General features: G+C 30.1%; 2 protein-coding genes across 4 annotated transcripts; one reads left to right on the top strand and one right to left on the bottom strand.

The window, feature by feature from the left end:
* Positions 1-280: 280 nt before the first annotated feature.
* LOC106691281 (uncharacterized) lies at positions 281-6,411 on the bottom strand. 3 transcript variants are annotated; one of them, XM_014436997.2, is made up of 3 exons: positions 6,186-6,411; positions 1,554-2,172; positions 281-554 (listed from the first exon to the last, which is right to left on the bottom strand). In XM_014436997.2, the coding sequence occupies exons 1-3, from the start codon at positions 6,194-6,196 to the stop codon at positions 546-548; spliced, it is 639 nt and encodes a 212-aa protein (XP_014292483.1). In that variant the 5' UTR covers positions 6,197-6,411; the 3' UTR covers positions 281-545. The 3 variants fall into 3 exon arrangements, with proteins under 3 accessions (XP_014292483.1, XP_014292481.1, XP_024217910.1); XM_014436995.2 differs by having other exon boundaries at positions 281-508; XM_024362142.2 differs by having other exon boundaries at positions 281-504.
* Positions 6,412-9,984: 3,573 nt separating this feature from the next.
* Vps60 (vacuolar protein sorting 60) lies at positions 9,985-17,984 on the top strand. Its single transcript, XM_014437000.3, has 6 exons — positions 9,985-10,142; positions 10,611-10,762; positions 11,919-12,084; positions 12,311-12,383; positions 13,454-13,608; positions 17,796-17,984. Exons 1-6 carry the CDS (start codon positions 10,074-10,076, stop codon positions 17,841-17,843), a joined length of 663 nt encoding a protein of 220 aa, XP_014292486.1. The 5' UTR covers positions 9,985-10,073; the 3' UTR covers positions 17,844-17,984.
* The last annotated feature ends 1,773 nt before the right edge of the window (positions 17,985-19,757 follow it).

Genomic DNA, 19,757 nt, shown 5'->3' with positions numbered 1-19,757 from the left:
ATGGCACGGTCTCCATTTACCTTGATTGTTGAGCAGCTATTTTCGATATTGCCTGTAACATAGAACCTTGAAATACGGAATAATACATTAACTAACATAAAGCTAATTCCTGGTTTATTTAAATTCCCTGGTTGTATTATGAAATAAGTTACAATGCTAACCTATTAAATAAATAACTGATTTACAAGAAAATTCGTCGGCCAATTCAAGTAATATAAAAAAAAATTGGTTATTACAAACAACGTAGTTTGAAATAAAACAAAGAAAAAAATGACATACGTTCTCACAACAGAACATTTATTACTTTAAATTATTTCACGATGACTCTTCCATTGTAACGGCTGGGCGGTAAACGCTTGGGATACATTCGAAGCTGATCTAAGGTTTTATATTCGAACTTGCTCGGGTAGGACAGGATGGACCGGTCCATGGCTTTCATCATCTCCAATAGCTTGGGGTGGACGAACATCGTATGCCGGTTTATCTCCGGCAGATATCCAGGTTCTATCTTGAAGAATTAAAGTCATTAAATATTCTTCATTAAATTACAGTGGCTGTGACAGAAAAGGAGTAGTTTAAAAATATTTGTTGGCTTGATTATAAAAAAGAAAAAAAGCTTTGGCATAACTGTTTTTTTTTCTAAGAAACAAGATCTTTCTCACAATACAGGGTAAGATTTCAAGATGGAGTGATAAAACTGTTGATGTGATACAATCCCTTATTTTATTGTCTGGTTCTCAAAACTTGAAACAAAACTGTTGAATTTGACTGATTTCTCTTTCCATGAACAGAAAAGAATTTTTTATCGAAATCGTTTTAGTGCTTAAATTAGTGAAATCATAATTTTTCTTTACAATTTCAAATACAATAACCGCACTTAGTAGCTAATGATTCTAGTGATATTTTTTAAACCTGATTTTCTTGCTAGTATTGGACCCAGTATTATTATATTTTATTGTCTGGTTCTCAAAAACTTGAAACAAAATTATTGAATTTGACTGATTTCTCTTTCCATGAACGGAAAAGAATTTTTTATCGATATCGTTTCTGTGCTTAAATTAGTGAAATCATAAATTTTCATTACAATTTCAGATACAGTAACACCACACTTAGTAGCTAATGATTCTAGTGTTTTTTTTTTAACCTGATTTTCTAGCTAGTATTGGACCCAGTAGGCTGAAATATAGTAGTCTACAAAAAGAACAACATTAACATGTTTCTGACTGCAACATTCGTCAGATGTTAAATGCTTAGGGGATAGATTAAGTGTATCTTAACTATTCTAGAAACGTATTCTCATTTTCAATCTCATTTATATCTATCGAATTCGAAGCAACAACGAGTGTTTTTGGACTATAAGATATTGATGAGTAACAGTAACAAGGTTTGTGTAGTTTGTCCGAAGTAAATGTAAAATATTTGATAAATGTTCTCATAATGACTTTAACACAACTTTTTTCCAAAGCCAATTAACTAACAGAATGAAAACAAAAATATATCCCATAGTAATACAATTTTTAAAAATTATAATTTAATCTCGTTAAGCTTGTTACCTTAGGTTTTACGTGGTATATCATAGGATGCTGTGCGCGTCTTCTGTATGGATCCAGAAGAGGCATTAATTTCTTATGGAAAGATAGTCCTATTGGATAATAGATCCTGGGGCTCTTAGAAGTCTTTTTAGGAAACATGTTTGGATTTGGAACTAATTGGTGCATAGGATACTCGGTAGGCACTTTGTAAAAAAATTGGTTGTTGTACAATTCATTGTTGAACATATCATCTTGCGGATCAATATCTAAATAAAAGGGATCCATTGCATCTTCAGGAATAAAAGAATTATCTGAATTCCTCACTGTTGCCATTTCTTCCAGGGGAATATAATGTATAGTGGAATCTGCGAGGATCAAAGTTTTCCAATTTGGAGAAGACTTAAATGGGTGGTCAGAAGAGGCAAAATCGATTAGTGTGATTTGCATTTCTTCATTTGGGTCAGTTGTTTTATTTTTTCTTTTATCTTTCGATTTTCCACTAGCACTCCCCATCTTCCAGCCTAGGAAATGTGCCTTGAATTTGTCATTATTCACTTTGTTTTCTCCATTTTGAAAAAACCAGTCTATTTCATTTTCTTCCATTGTATAATCACTTAGCAACATCAAAATCGCCACCAAACTGAAAATTATATATTTATAATAAGCTACAATATGGAGTCATTAAAATCAATTAATATTTCATTATGCTTAAGAACGCAATTTGACTAAGACCTTAACGTGTTCGAGTTACTTTTGATGGCAATCAGAACTTTCTGCTCTGCATTTTCCAAATAATGATTTATGCCTTACTTATGTGTTAAGGTATAAGATTAACAATTAAGCAGAAAAATGCTTGCGGATAATATGAAGTACCAATAAATATATTTTAAAACAATGCTTAATTCAGTTAATCTCTGGCTGTGCTCCTGAGGGTTATACCATTTTGTTGAGCAGTCAGGCCTTATTGACGTTCGTAAGCATAGAAAAAAAAAGACATTGAAAATTGAACAATTCTAAAAAAAAAAAATAAGAAAAAGTTGATCGATCTTAATAGTATGGAGGAAATATTGTAATTTTATGACAAAACAAAATATATATGTAAAAAGATATAGTTTATTTCATAAGTCTAAATTGAGAATTATTTTCGATTGATAAATAATTCTATTGAAACATAAAACTATTATACCTTCTAAATAGCTTGTTCACGCATTTACATTTGTATGTGAAAATGAATATTTATAGTTTTTGAATTATAAATTAAAATATTTTAAAATGTGAACATTAGAATAATTTTGTTAAGAGACCGGAACAGTGCAGTCTAAGTACAACAAAACATTAATTACTGTGTACTTGTAATCAACGATGTATAAGTGATTAAAAAAAAATGTCATTGTGATACTGGAGTATTTCATAAAGAGATGTGTCCTTTAGACATTTTTTGTTTTGATTATATTCTTCTCAAATATGTTTATCATATCCATTAAAAAATAATTTAATTCCTTGAATTAAATTTCTTTTCTGTTGTCTCGAACCCCCAAATTATCATCAAACTTAAAATAGAATTAAAAATGAAATTTTATAGTACGTTGCTTTCAGAAATGAATTTATCATTATTTTAAATTCAGTTCGTAAAACAATAACTTATTCGAAAGTTTATTACTGGAAAATTTCTCATTATTGCGCGTCTATCTATCGATAGACTTTTTTTGATTCATTGAATTTCCACATCATTTGATTTTTGATTCGTGAATTTCCACAAGAGAATTTCATGAAACCTTTGTACGGCAAACATTGTTTAAGTTCGGCAAGACCGTTTTTTGCCGCCGTCATTGTTGTGCTTTCATGATGAAAGGGTGATTTTTAGGTGCATATATTTGTTTGTTTATTCAGAAATTAAGGCGTAAAACCCACTGGTCATCAACGCCAAGGTCCATATATTTATGATTCTCATTACCGGGTTGCTATAGTTCTTATAATTTTATTTTTTATTTTTTGGTAATTTTACTCCTAATTATTGGCATTTTAAAGAGTGTTGTTGATTTTTGAAATCTTTCCATATGACTGGGGTAGGTAAGTTCTCAAACTTCAAATTCTCAGTACCACACAACAACCATTCTTATTACCGCTGCCGTAAGTTAGCCACCGACCTAAAATGGAATGCCGAAAGCTAACTAACATGGCCGATGTCTATAAATAGGTTTATTAAAATTCAGACTAGAATCCACTCTTTGAACCGAGAGCTACTGGATTATTATTTATACATAACTATTATAAAATGATATTTTCTTATCAGATTTTTCCATAATTATAAATTATAGAATTAATTTATTGAGAGGGAAACTCGCCAACAATGCTCCAGGCGTACGGAGCATTATGGAAATCAGATAGACACACCATCATTCTCCACTTTTACTAATTTCACAAGATTCTGGTCCAATACTTGAAACAATTTTTCCGGTGAAAAAGAAAACGATGAAACCACTTTGGAATAAAATTGAAACAAATTAACGTCTTTTATTCTTGTCACTTACTGCGTCTTTATGTTCAAAACTAATTTATGATTATTTTTTAAAACTTTAATAACGCAATCCACTTTGTAGACGTAAAATAACACATTTTAAAAGTTCTTAAAGCCATTATATGGATGATTCTCAAAAATGCTTCATTTCGAGTGCGTAAACCATCTTCAAAATTTCCCAATTTTTCATGCTGTTTCTTGGAGTTATAAGGAACAGTATGTAACACAAAATAAAGCCAAAACCATTTTTTTGGATTGACCCAATAAGGGGGAAAATGGCTTAGCACCCAAACTTAGTTGGAATCTTGAATGATTCCGAACTTCGGGTTCTCCCATCAAGCCCTTCTCAACCAGTTTGGAGTTACTGGTTAAATATTAAAAATAATTAAATAACGAAAATTAAAAAATTTGATATTTATTATATTACAAATTATTACAATGTTTATTACATGTAAGAACTATAGTTTATTAGAAAACTTTGACTTGGTAACTTTCAAAACAATGGTAGAGAAGGAAAGAAAACTGTAAACGAGTAAACCAGAAATTAAAATCCGGAAGTGCTTAGAAGAACAACCATCAGTCTGTTGACTGAAAGAACAATGTTATTTTACAAATTCAGTATACTCTATATTACTCAATCTCTAGTATTCAATTGGTTACAGATACTGGTGGGTTTTTAGACCTGCCGCTTTAAGCAGCGTTGCCCAAATAAGTTATTACTAAGGTTTCTGGAGGGTAACGAATAGAAAATATCAATAGATACATGGTAATAATAATTCGTTGTAACAAACTTTCGAAAAGCCTATTGAGATCATCCGATTCATTTAAAATAATTATTTTCCAAAATACATTTGAGTTTAAAGAACAGGTGATTTTAACAAAATAGATGTCGTTACTGATGATGGTAATGATGCTGATGAATTTTGAGAGAAAAAACAAATTTTCTTTGGAAATTATAAACAAGGAAAAAAACGTGACAAAATCAAAGGGGGCCTATTTAAAAAAATATATCCAATGTCACTACATGTTATTTATTTTTTAATCAACCAAGAAATGTTCATTAACCAACATTATGTGTTCATTGGCTTCCATCATAAGAAAAATAAACGATGAAAATCTAGATGTAAAAAAAAAAGTTAAATCACCTCATTAGTTATTTCATGGAAACGATTTATTTTCCACAAAACCAAAAATAAAAAGCATCAATTATTTTTCTTTTCTTAAATTAAAAAAAAAAGTTTTATTAGGAACTTTTTTAAAGATAAATCATCAAATTCCAATTAATAAATACAGTTCATTTAAGATTTTAATTTTCATACGACTTACGAAAATGAATGGTCTGACTGGAAGGCCGTCTTAAACCAGAATGAACTGATCATTCTGGTAAACATCTGAGTTAGACTGCCAGTGGAAGTCTTTTTGTATTTAGTAGTCTTATTGTGTAGTCTTTTTGAGTGCAATAATCCTTGTGTGGTGGACGACCACCCCATAACCAGCATCAGAGTTTAAGAACCACTTTTATTTTAAAATCAGTTTTAGTAGCCATTTAAGAATCTAATTTTGGCTTTAGTGAAATATTTCACTGAGTATATCTGGCAAACAATAATGGAAAAATAATTTCCATTTTGACTAAGAATTTAATTACGTTTCTCGTCGGTCAAATGAATTTAGTTTATTGTTAAATTGTTTTTCAAAGCGAGAAAATCAGTTATTATTTAGAAAAAAATATATATGAAAATTATGTCATATAAATCATATTTATTTATTCTTATATTTAGGTGCTCTGTCCAAGGAAACCAATTTAATTTTGTTACAATCATCGATGAAATTGATCCGGGATAAAGGTAATTGAAACAAAATTTTTAGCAATATTAGAATAAAAATTTTTTCTCTAATTTTAGAAGTTAATAGTACGCAACTCGTAGTCTGTTCTTCATTCACAAAGAGTTAAACGATCACATTTATACAATGTTTTACTGTGATAAAACCATTTCAAACAGCCTAACCATTGGTTTCATAACAAAATATAAATTTTGTTTTCATTCAGTACACAAGGTAGAAACCAGAAAGAAAGAATCCGAAATTGGAAGCAATAAATAATGAAAATTAAAACCGAACTGTGATTAAAGACTTACCTGATAATCATATATAGGTAACAAATGGCATACAACCACTCACTGGCCGCAGTAATTCATCGAATTTTAATTCCTGGAGGAGGCTCATTGATGAATGAGTTTGATTCGTCCGCCAGAAGTGGGTTACAGTTTCATCAGTGACGAATAAGATCACCGCCACAACTCAATCTGTCATCCTCAACTACATTGGATTAACACAACATAGATCATCTAGGCAACCTAAATACTTAAAGGTTAATTTTAACATATGTTTGTGTTTAATTTTTGAAGTTTATTGTAAAAATTATCCAAAGAACAAGTATTATCTACATACATTAGATGATACGATGGTACTTAATACTTTGCTATATTTTCCATTCGTTGTTTTATACTTTGGGTAATTTTCTTTTGAATAATATTTCTCAAGATCACCATCCGTCAGATTATCATTATAATTTTTTGAATTTAAAAAAGCTTAGTTCCGCCTCAAAGGTTGTAAACACGTGGTTTTACTTATAGGTTTGTTAAAATGGGCGAACACTAGACACTAGTGATTATATTTACATGAGTCTCGTATTTGACATGAAACTTTTAACATTCATCACAATTTGCAACTTGCTACAACTGAGAAAATAAACACAACATTTATAAAGAAGTAAATGATGTATGAAATTAAAAGCATTCTTTATTGCTTGCTTAAGCGAAAAAACACGTCACTTCATTCTGATCAACACTTGTGTGTTAGTAGGGGTGGTATATGAACAAAAATTAGGTTGTCGAGGTGGGTTATTTTCTTGACTATTCTGCTTGTCCAGAAGGATTCGACGTGTTCCGTTTTATAAGGTAAGGTAGTTGACGAGGAAGACGACTAGATAGGTTGAGACTAACGGGTGATACTCTTCATATCTCGCTGGATGGTACCTCGTCCTACCAGGTACTATTCCGATAAACTCGAGGGAGGAATCCAAACCTGAAGGGTAGCTAGCCTCCAGAGTCATACAGGAAGGAACTTTGGTCCTGCCGGGTACTCTTCCGACAGAGGTGAAGATGGTATGTAAGCCTGGCGGGTGGCCTGCCGCTGGAGTTTACGAAGGGAACACAGGAATAAGAGATAGATCATGTCAAGGGAGAACAAACAAAATTACAACTGGTTAAAAATCAGAATCGGCTATTTATAGAAATCATCTCAAGCTGAGGCTATGGAACAGTGTCCCTCTGAGATCAATTAGGGTTTTTTTTTTTCTCCTAACCTCCTATTTATTTATTTTGAATCAATTACAATTATATACATTTTACTTAATCTAGGAAAAATTATATATTCACGTATTTACATTTTAGCTTGTTTTGCCTGATGGCATTATAAGATGAAGAAAAACATTGTCCGCTGAAGGCGGTTTGTACTTGAACCGTAGGAGCTTACAGGGAATGGGGAGGGACCATTCCGGCTGGTGGTTAAAAAATGGTATAAATGGGATTTTTTTTCCTACCTCCTATTTTTATTTACTAAATAAATACAATTATATATAGTACTTATAAAATAAAACTAAGAATTATGTATATACACACCAGTTACAGTTTATCTTGGTTTGCCTTACGGCATTATAAGATGTTTAAAAAAAACGGTCTTATCTTATCTGCTTGAGGTAGTTTTGTGCGTTATTTTGGCATTGTTTATTTATTATTTTATCGACATTGCTATGTAGTATGTACAAAGATTAATAATATGTAAAAATAACAATATTTTTTTATAAAATACAATAATATATAAATTCGGTGAGGCTCGAGGTGCTGCGCTCTAGTGGATTGTAGTTAAACTTTTTGTTCCTCTCGCTACAAGGTAAATACCAAAAAGTATACATAATCGGGAAATTATCGCTCTCTGAGGCTCAAATCAAACTTTTAATCTGATTAACTTTAGTACGTTTAAAGGTAGTAAGCTTGAGTTCCAAAAGTGTATAAACCCATTAATTAGGCATATTTTGTGCTTTCGTTTTACTTTTTTAAATGTTTGATTATCACATTTTGCATCTTCGCTCCTTATATGATCCAAAGTAAGACAGTTTTCTTTTTACTTTATCCAACATGTATGTATCTTTATGAATTTGAACTGAACCAGAAAACATGTATTACACCGAGCCATTTGAAGTATTATGTTTATTTCCTATGTTGGGTACTTTGGTAATAAAATACAACGCTAAAAGAACTTAAAACATTATTTGATAATAAAATAATTACGGTAGTGTTTTAATTGTGGATAGGAAAAACAGCAATCATAATACAGGAAACCTCTTGTACTGATATAACAACTGTTTATATCCTTATCGTTCTGCCAAATGGTTTTAATTTGATCACATGACAAATACTGCCACATTTGGAGCGTATATTTGATTAAATTCCTCAATTTAGGTCATTCATTCTTATTTCAAGACAGGGTCAACTACATTATACAACTATTTTTGACTATACGTAAACCGATACAAGGAACTTCCATGTACTACAAGCTATTACAAACAAGTGGATCTTAATATATTAATATATTAAGTTTTTAAAGCATTTTATTGCAAAAATGTTGTATGACAACAACCTTCTTCCCCTTCCGATTAGCCGCAGGCTAATTTTATTTTATCTTATAATTAAAATGAATTTATTTTATTTAATTGTTCAGGCAACGTTCAACATGGTGGCGTAATAAATATATATATTCTTATTATATTATGGCAACTTTTAATTAGGAGTCATACTACTCTTACGAGTGTCGTTAGCTCTTATATTCTTCCACTGACAACAAATGACCAAGAACTGCAGTTTTAAACCAACCAGGTAGAGCTAGTGTACCACATAACCTATAATTTTATTGCATTAATAACGCGTTATTGGTTCATTAAAGGCGGGACTACACCAGCAGCGTTCATTACGGCATAGTATTTTTTTTATTGTTTATCTGAAACTATGGGTATATATAAATAAGAGAATGCTAAGATAAACTAAATAGTTCTTATATTTTAATGTTGACCAAATGGGAGGCATTAAACTCGGTCTCATCCGATTAACTGATCTCTCCATTCAACCTGACTATTGAAAAACATTCAATAGTAGCGAAAAATAATGGAAATGTGACACTTATTGTTACACTTCCACCACCGCTATTCTTAACCACGCACGTAACTAAAACCATCAATTTTGATCTAATCTTAGCTATTGGGCAGTACCCCTTATGGAATATAAAGCTAAAACACACATTAATTTCACTTTCATAGATCACCTCTGATGAAACCTTGCAATATAGAACGAAGCGTTGGTATATAATAAATAGTATTGTAATTTTAGTAACCTTTTTTGGGGGATTAAGGCCGTTTGTGGTCGGTTGGGGGGTTGATCCGTAGGTCTTAATAACCTCGAAACTGCGGCGCCAGTTCGAATCCGTTCTAGGAGGTCTAATTTGATTTCGAAGGGGTCCCACGCAATGAAAACTCGATCCCTCCGCATCATTGTTGGAATTGTATGGCACTCAAAAGATAACCTCCCCTGTGAATGTCAGAAATGACCAGGCAGGGAGTAGTAAAAAAAAACCTTTAATAACTACCAATCGGACAATCTTCATTACATAGTTAGGTTCAATCAATATTCTTCTAATATGGAAGGATTTTTCCCTCACTAATTATTTATTGGAATGTAAATTTGCAAAATAAACTCATTGTAATTTTTATAAAATGAACACCGTCTAGTCAGTGTAAAATACCGTTTGTCTTCCCCATTTTATTTTATCTTACGTTCATTGTGTTCGGAGTTTAGCTCTAAAGTTATTCCTACCTCCATGGAAGTCTTTTCAGTATTGTTTGATAACAGTTGATAGGGTTTTATGTAGTTAGTGATTCATTGTGAAAGTAGCAGAATATATTGAAAATTAGAATGAATAGGCTATTTGGAAAGAAAAAACCAACTGAACCTCCACCAAACTTGAATGATATTATTACTGGGGTAAGTGTTCTTAATCTCATACATACATTTTAGTAAAACTTGGGTGATTCACCTAATTCTTTTTAACTCTCCATTGTTACATCTTATTATTACAATATTATCTATAATATTCAAGATAAATGTGAAATAGGTAGATATTTTGGATCTTACTTTTTTAATTGTAATCGTTGAAAGTAACTTGAAATGTTTTATATTTTTCATTAAGTTATCTTGATATAATCTTTAATGTGTCAGATAGCTGTTAATTAGTGTAACAATCATGTTTCTCTATTTGAAAAAGCATTATTTATTGTATTCAATAAAAATGCATTCTTTGTTTTATTCTGTGATAATTTTATTTTATAAATGTGTAAAACTTGAGATTTACCAATATGTAATTAATTTTGTATTTATTTGGGGTAATATTATAGTTATTGGATATTATGATTTCATATTCTTTGTACATAATTAACTTTATTCATTTACCAGGTTGATTCAAAGGCTGATTCTATTGAAACCAAAATTTCAAAACTCGATGCTGAATTAAGGAAGTATAAAGATCAAATGGCTAAAATGAGAGAGGGTCCTGCCAAAAACTCAGTTAAACAAAAAGCTTTGAGAGTTTTGAAACAACGGAAAATGTAAGTTCAGTTATCTATATTATCTAAACATTGGTTTTTCTCCTATTTTCTAAAGATGAAATTTTACTTTTAACAAAATAAATCTGTTTTTACTATTATTAATTGGGTTCATTAAACAGAATAAATGGTTTAAGTAAGTAATACTGATTTATATCTACCTAGAACCTACTGAGTGTGCTTGAGAATTGGCTGTTTTTATCTGTTTATTTCTTTTAAACCACAACATTACTTAATAAAATTAATACATTATTTTAGCCTCTTATAGATCACAGAAGTTAATTTTCTTTCCTTTCTTATATATAACATGTCATATAATTCATTCATCATTGTTTATAGCACCCTCTTATCTGTTATAAATTTGATCAACTAGTGTCTCACTTGATATTGTCCCAACCCATAGACTAGAATTGGCGGTTTATATACTTCAGCCTCATTTAACAAAATTAATCTGCCTGAAGCTCTATATAACTATTATCCTTTCTGAATTGAATTATTTCATAGTTCTATAAGAAAGTTTCGATTGTTAACTATTTAAGAATTTAGTCATATACAAAACCAAGAAATGATCTTTCTCTTTGTGGTAACACATTTTTATATTCAATTTTAAGCCATGATTGTAAAATTAGTATTAATCTTCTGACTTAAAAGTTATGTTGGAATAAATACAATCTTATTAAAACAGAATATTGTTGATATTTTTTCGTATGACAACATCATTAAAGAAAGTTAAGACTTTATTATAGCTTCTTGCAGATTACAGTAGTCACCTCTAAGTGAATAAGTGATTAAAATCAAATGATGCCTCTGAAGTGCTAGTGAATGATCAATATGAATTAAATAGTTCATTGCATTTTAACATATGGGGCTAAACCCATTCATTGATAGGTCATGTCATATTTAAACGCTGTTGTGTGAGAAGCCACCTTTACCAGTATCAATAAAAAAACAATACTTTAGTTTTATCTGAACCATATTTTAGGGTTTTGAAGAGTAATATAAAAACAGACTGTTAACTTCTTAAAATGCTTTGCAGAAAGATTGTTATCTTGTTCTAACAGAAGTATTTACATTACTTTCAGTAGTAGTTATGTTATTACAGTAATAAAATTATATTTCTTTATCATTTGTGTTTATTATATTATGGATTTCCTGATAGGTATGAACAACAAGCAGGTAATTTAAGGCAACAGGCATTTAATATGGAACAGGCTAATTTTGCAGTACAGACCATGAAAGATACTCAGTCTACTGTGGTAGCCATGAAGGAAGGAGTTAAATCAATGAATAAGGAATTTAAAAAGATTAATATTGATGAAATTGAGGTAATTAAAGATTCTGCTGCTATACTGGTTATAAAGATACTGGCCAAGGCATATTTTGATCAACGGAAGTTCATTAATAGTATCAACATTAATTTTTGTTTTCTCTGAAAGCATTCGAAAGCTAAGCCCAAGGCTTTTAAGATAATGGTTTATTATGGAGATAAAAAATTGAATCAATTATATCCTTTTAATTATCCTGAATAATTTGTGATTTTATTTCATTTAGGATCTGCAAGATGAAATGGCAGACATGTTAGAATTGACTGATGAAGTTCAGGAAGCACTTGGAAGAAGTTATGGTAATTTATTTTGTTAATTTCAATAATATTATTTTCTTTAGGAGTTATTTTTTATTATGTAATACTATCATCAAAACTATGATCCTGTCAATTTAAGACTGAAGATATGCTTATTTAATTTACATTATCTAGAGAATGGATATCTTTCCTGTTATGCCTGATCCTTTTGAAGCCAAGATTTGTATCCATCATATTGACATACACAGTTTCTGCTGCTGATGGTCTCAGATTGTTGAATATTGAACATTGTTGTAGGGCATCTTGGCTGCTCCAACATATTTCTGGACAAGAGATTTCATCCTTCTTGCTTTATTAAGTCAAGAAGGGACACTGATATCCTCCAGGAAAATGAGGTTCTGCACCCCTCTCAATTGATTCCAACATTTAGTTTTGGATAGAAGTATTGGGATTGTTCAGAATTTTCAAATTCATGTTTTCCAACAGAATTACACATTTTGAGATCCCCTGATGCCAAGAAGTGCCATTTTGATTTTTTTTTTTTTTTATTGATTATTTATAAAATGGTTTTACTTGAATTCTGTATACCAATGTACATTAAATTAATCTTTAAGTTTGATCCTCATTGAAATAGTTTAACAGGACTTAAATACTGAATTCTTAAACGATCTTTGTATAAAGTACCTTTAATTTTGCTCATTTCAAATAATTATCTGTTGTGCATTGTTAACAGTAATAAAAAATGTAAAAATATGAACTATGATAAAATTTAGCAATTAATTAAAGGAGAAAATTAGAGAAGTTGATACAGCAGTTTAGATCTCATTATTTATAGTTTGAAGTTTGTAATGGAATAAACGTATAACCTTAGATGATTCTGGAATAAAATAAAATCCCTTTCAGGGGCGGTTTTTGAAATAAACCTATTTTGAAATTACTTTTTTTAATATTTATATTCATTAAAAAATAAAATGAATAACTTTACCCTCAGATTACTTGAGTGTATATCTATGGGAATCTATGCTTATTTCAATTTCCAAAAATAAATCGGTTATAGTTCAGTTAGACTAATTTATTGAGTGTTAATAAAAACATTTTGTTTTATTGTATAGGTATGCCAGATGTCGATGAAGATGAGCTAGCTGCTGAATTAGAAGCTCTTGGTGATGAAATCGCTGCTGATACAGATACTTCATATCTGGATGAAGCGGTTATTCCCCCTACTCCTGACAAAGAACCACAGCAACCACAGCCTCAGAAAAATAAGGTAATTCATTTTTTTTTATTTTATTTTAATTTTTTTTTTTTAGTTATTACATTCTTCTTCTTCAATCGGCGCAACAACCCATTACTGGGTCCTGGCCTCCTCAAGCAGCTTCCACCAGTCTAATCTGTTAAGAGCATCTGCTCTCCAATTCCTCACTCCGAGCAGGGTTCTTGAATCTCATCATTTCTTGGGATCTCATCAGTTCTCATCCTTGTCACTTGGCCTGCCCAGCACAGCCTACCAATTCTCACAATTTTTCCTATATGAGGGTCCCCAATTAACAAATAGACTTCCCTATTCGTGTGTCTTCTCCAAGCTGAACCATCCTTTAATGGGCTGTAGATGCGTCTGAGTAATTTCTCTCAAACAATTGGAGATTCCTTTCATCGACATTCGAAAGTGCCCAAGTTTCCGAGGCATAAAGCAGCACTGGTCGAATTAGCGTTTTGTACAATTAAGTTTTCGTGGATCTTGATAGTGAGCTACTACCAAAGTGCCGACAAAGTCCAAAAAAACACCTATTGGCTGATGCTATTCGCCTCCTTATCTCGGCCGAAACGTCATTGGTTGCATTAACTTGTGATCCGGGGTACACAAACTCGTCAACTCATTCGAAAGAGTAATGACCAATTTATTACAGTTATTACATTCAATTTTGTTAAAAATGAATGCTCAAAGGCCGCCGTTCTCATTTGGCCAATAATATTTTTCATCAATTTATCATAATCTCAGCTGATTACTTGATATTTTGTAGTTTAACAAATGTTTATTCATAAACAAATGTGGGAACTTGATCTTAAAAAACATTCTGCCTAGTTCATAGGTCAGTGTAGACTACTCAACATTTTTACTTGATAGGTAGATTTTTTCCCACTATTCTTCTGTTTAAACGGAAGATTATCATCATCATTATTAAACCCCAATCAAAATTAATTAACTCTTTAACAATGTTCTATTTCAGCCACTCTTCATACTTGTAGTTACAATAGATTTTGTACTTAACATTCACATTCTCTCTTGTTCAACCAACCTCTATAAATAAATTCTCTTTCGGCCTTATGCCTTATTTCATGCAGTCCAGTACAAATTCAACCAGCCAATCAAAAGTGACGGAGTACCTGGCCTTGACCTTGGACGGTATATGAAAAAATCGATAAAGAACCAAGTAGGTAGCAATACCCACAATCCCTCAAAACTTCATTCGTCAATCATTTATGCCTAAACAGAGTTGTAGTCAAATTTGATAGACAGACTTGGAACCAAATTTGTTCCTAAATGTTTAAAACGTACAGTTCGTGTGAAAATTGTTGATTCTGTAGACAAATTTTTTTCATATTCTACCTAAGCATAAAGCTTCCCTACCATGGGTAATGAATTTAAATTTCTTTTAATTAAAAAAAAAAAATAATTAACTCAGAAATAAAGAAATTCATGTCAAATATAAAATAAGTTTTAAAATTGAGGCCTACTGAATACATTAAAATATATTTGCTTTTCTTGGTATTTCCTTCTCTCAGTACTTTTTTTTATTATCATTCTATTGTATATCCATGTAGTTTACCTAGATAAAATATAATTTAGGCGGTAGCTGAAAAAAACGAGCATTTTCACAAAAAACATAATCTTAGAAATTGAAAAATATATGAAATCAACTCTTGTATAATGTGATATTGATATTCAATAATGTGTATCACAAGATAACTTTTTATTTATTGCTTGGCATTATGTTATATATCATAAAAAGTTATCCTAGTTTTTCCATAGAACAGAAGTTATTATTCAAAAGTCCCTTTAGAACTGAACTATTTGTTTGGTTGCTTTGTGATTTAGCTGAGTATATGTATGTGCATGGAGTCCAATTAGCTAAAGGATTCTCCTAACACAGCACATAATTGCCAGTCTCTGCTTGATACAGGTGTTTGTATAATCGAAACATTGAAATTGCTATAATTTACTTCCAATAATATTCATTTCTTTATATTTAATTGCTTAAAGATAAAAAAATAAACTAATCATTAAATTTATTTCGATATATTATTTAACTTGAGGAAAAGAAAAAGAAGTTCTACATGTGATAACAAACTATTAAACAATAAAAAATTTATATTTCAGTCAATTTCATTAATTATGTATATACTTAAGATTAATACAGTTTGGTAGTATATAACTAATATAAAGCCAATCAAATTTTATAACAAAAGAAACTTAATATTACTTAATTAATAAAGAAGTAATTAATTATTTTAAATTAAACAAACAATATTCAATAAAAATATTCTTTCAGTCTCAACATATTTATTTTCTTATTGCTCATTTCATCACCCCTACATTTCAGTCATTTTGAGCATTCTTAAGGATAACCTATTTTAAATATCACAGCTACATTATTAAAAAGTTGCATGCTATCCTGCCTTTGTCATAATCTATTTTAGTCCGTAAACCTATTTATTATCCTTCTAATTTCTTTTTTCTAATATTATTCAAATTATACTTTCTTTTATAACCTTATCACTTACTTTATCAACAATTTTTAATATAACAATTATTGAAAAAGTGAGTGATAAGGTTATAATATAAAGTATAATTTGAATGATATTAGAAAACGTAAGTTAGTTGGATAATAAATAGGTCGATGGACTTAAATATATTTTGACGAAGGCAGGATAGCATGCAACTTTTTAATAACATTGTAGCAGTGACATTAAAAATTATTAATATTATTTGACATTATTAAAATACTTGTATAATAAATAGGTTGATAGACTAAAACAGATTTTGACAAAGGCAAAATGGCTTGCAACTTTTTATTAACATTGTAGCTATGATATATAAAATAAATTATCCTTGAGAATAGCCGCAATGGCTGAAATATAGGAGTAGAGTAAAAAGAGAATAAAAAAAGTTCAGACTAAATGGATATTTTATAATTGATTAACAAAATTAATGTTTCTACTACAGTGGAGAAAAAATAATGTCTGTCTGACGTTTCCACATAAGGAAGAATATTCAATCGTAGTAGATATAATGTCTGTAGATCAATGACAGCTAAGTATTGGCCTATATTACAATTCCCTGGTAGAGTTCAGGTAATCACAGGCCGACAGTGATAGTCTTCAATACTATTACAAGACTCACTATGACAGAACTTCAAAGCAGACCAGGTACTGCTCTTAATCTTTTGTTATCAACAGCGTTCGTACTTCTTTTGTAATCAACAGCGTTCGTACTTCTTTTGTTACTAACAGAATGTTCTTGTTTACAACATAATATTTTACATCACTATTATACTACATACTATTATAAGTTGCTTATACAATTAAAAAGTTGATTTAATTTTAATTAGTATGTAATATTTTTGCATATAAAAATAATTCAATCTTTCATCCTAAACAAAAAAAATAAAAATAAAAATGATTACTTGCCTAAACAGTATACATGTTATAGCTTAGTGGTTAGTTTTTTTTCGGCCAAGACTCCCATTGGAGTCCTATATTGCCTTACCCATGGTTAGGAGTCAACCCCCCAGGCCGGATTCGAACCGACACTGCCAATAGACATCAAATTGGTAAAACTGTGTCTTAACCACTGAGGCCCAATATGTTTGATCTTATAATTTTCAGTTAATTGTATTGTTCAATGCATAGTTTTGTATAAGAGATAATGATAATGATTTTTATTAACAATGCTCTCTTATGCACTTTAATATGCCCACAATTTCATGTATATTTTTAAATCCCTTCATTATCTTAATAGTCATAATTCTTGGATACATTTTAAGTCTTATTATTAAATAATTAATTAGTACTAGTTGTGTCGCTCTCTTCTACAAAACTAAAAGTACTCACTTTATAATCTTCTAAGAATAGGGACTAAAAACAAAAAATACTATTTGGAAAGGTTCAACATTTTTATGAAGAAAATAGAACTGTTAAAAAAATATTTTTATTAATATACAAGTATCATGTGGCTGAGCCACAATGAATTGTTTTCAAAGAGAGGCATTAACATTTCCCTTTGCTCGATATTTATTTGTATTAATTGTTTTGTTTTTTTATATAATTATGATTTTTTTTATCTTTATTTGTCTATAACTAATATTTCCTGTTTTTTTTTAAATAGTTTTCTCATATTAATTAATTAAGATTGAATTATTTTGAATAATGGTTGTTATATATCAATGTTTTTAGGATGGTGTTGCAGTTGATGAGTTTGGCTTACCACAAATTCCAGCGTAACCATAAATCATTTTATGGTTGGAAGTATTATAATGTTGTTCAGCTGTCACTGAAAGAAGTATTTTTTATGTCGACATAAAAGTTTTATTTTCTAATTATCATTAGTGCTTCTAATCAAGGATCAGATGCCTTTTATGATAAAAAGTGAAATTTTTGTTGTTTTTTCACTTTAATTTTTAGGTTAATTGATTAATGAATAAAGGTGGTTGAATGTATAGATAATAGGAAATTAATATTATTCAAAACATATTATGTTGTAAATCAAGAATATTTGTGAATTCTGAGCAATCTGAATAATTATTTAGGTGTTCAAGTCTCATTACTTTCAACCGCATGACATTATGCTTACCATGAATTCACTTATAATAAGAAAATATAATACGTGATGCTTTTTAATATATATCTTTGTACTTTGTAAGAAAAATACATGTTTCCACATAATTATATTTAATGTTACCAAAACGTCTATCTTATTTCATTTCCCTGCAAATATAGAGAATAGGAACATTTTTTTCATGATTTTATTCCAATGCAAATGATTTATTTTAGTTATTATAATTATGTTTCATCAAGAAGTTATCCAGTGTTTTTCCTTCAGAGACAACAACCTCTTCAGTGAAACTGTATTGTTAAGTTAATTTTTACCTCTTTATTTTATAATTTCTTTCGTAAAAAAATACGTTTTTTAAAAAAAGGCAGTATTTTTTATTGTGTATAGTCCTGTAAGGAAGTGAAGAGTTCCTGCCGATCTCACTCCAGTCAAATAAATACAAAAAAGTTTTATTTTTCCCTTTGCTCCTGAATTCTTTACTCTTTGATGCATATTCTTATATATACAGAATAGTCTTATTTCTATTCAATTTGCAAACAATTTTCTCTGAAGAATATATCCAGGGCTGCTGTCAACTGGGCCCGGCCCCAGGACATTATAATACTACGTAGCTCTTTTCACTTAATATTTCATGTGTTTTATTTTTTCAACAACAATAATATTGAAGGCTGATGAAATGGAGTATTGTCAAAATAAAACTTACTGCTACATTCTAATAGCATATGTTACTATTTTATATAAAATACAAATTTTTTTATATTATGAAATTTCTTAATATGTTGATTGGTGATTTATTAAATCTTGAAATTCCTTAGGTGCAACATAGGGCTGCCATGAAGTTTCTCTATCCCTCGGCGTCTTTTGCAAGTTTATTTAACCCTAAACTACTTTGTCCTGTTTTTCACACTTTTTTTCCCAGGATTTGCCTCCAACTCTCTCTCGGTTCTCTCCACCTTTGCTGGTCCTGCTGGATTCCATCCTATACTCTGTTAAGTTATATCTATGTGTTAGTTTTTGATAGTATGCCCTAAACATCTCCATTTTCAAAGCTTTATTACCTTGTCCATTGGTTAAGTAAAGTTTTCAAAATAACCCTTGTAGAATTTAAACTATAGCTTCATCAACATGTAAACTTATATTAATATTCTTCTCATCTTCATTTCTGCAATAGTTTGAATAATCAAGACAAAATAGTGTTCTTTTAATCTGATCTTGATTGGCAATATTTTCTATTACCTTTTGTTCATAAACGATCTATGTGTCGCATTTTCAGCTGCATTAGATTTGGGTTATACTACCTGTTGCAAGCACATGATGAGGAAATGACCAAGTGTATCAAAGTATCTAATTAATACATACTGACATTTATGTGGAGAAATTAGGGACCAATGATTATAAAAAAAGCTGACAACTGATTTACATTGTATTAATTTATTCCTCTTTTTTTTTTTTTTTTAGTGAATAACATAGGAAATTCATTGCAACAAGGATTTAGTTGCTCTAGAATAATAAAACTCTGAAAATATAGACTAATAATCCTTTTTTTATTATTTTCAACCCATAAAATATAAAATAACGAATAA

The sequence above is a fragment of the Halyomorpha halys genome, unplaced genomic scaffold (genome assembly GCF_000696795.3).
Source record: "Halyomorpha halys isolate HHAL.00 unplaced genomic scaffold, Hhal_1.1 Scaffold2204.1, whole genome shotgun sequence".
Classification (NCBI taxonomy): Eukaryota; Metazoa; Arthropoda; class Insecta; order Hemiptera; family Pentatomidae; genus Halyomorpha; species Halyomorpha halys.
Note: the sequence above shows the minus strand (reverse complement) of the source record. Positions and strands in the feature narration are given on the sequence as shown.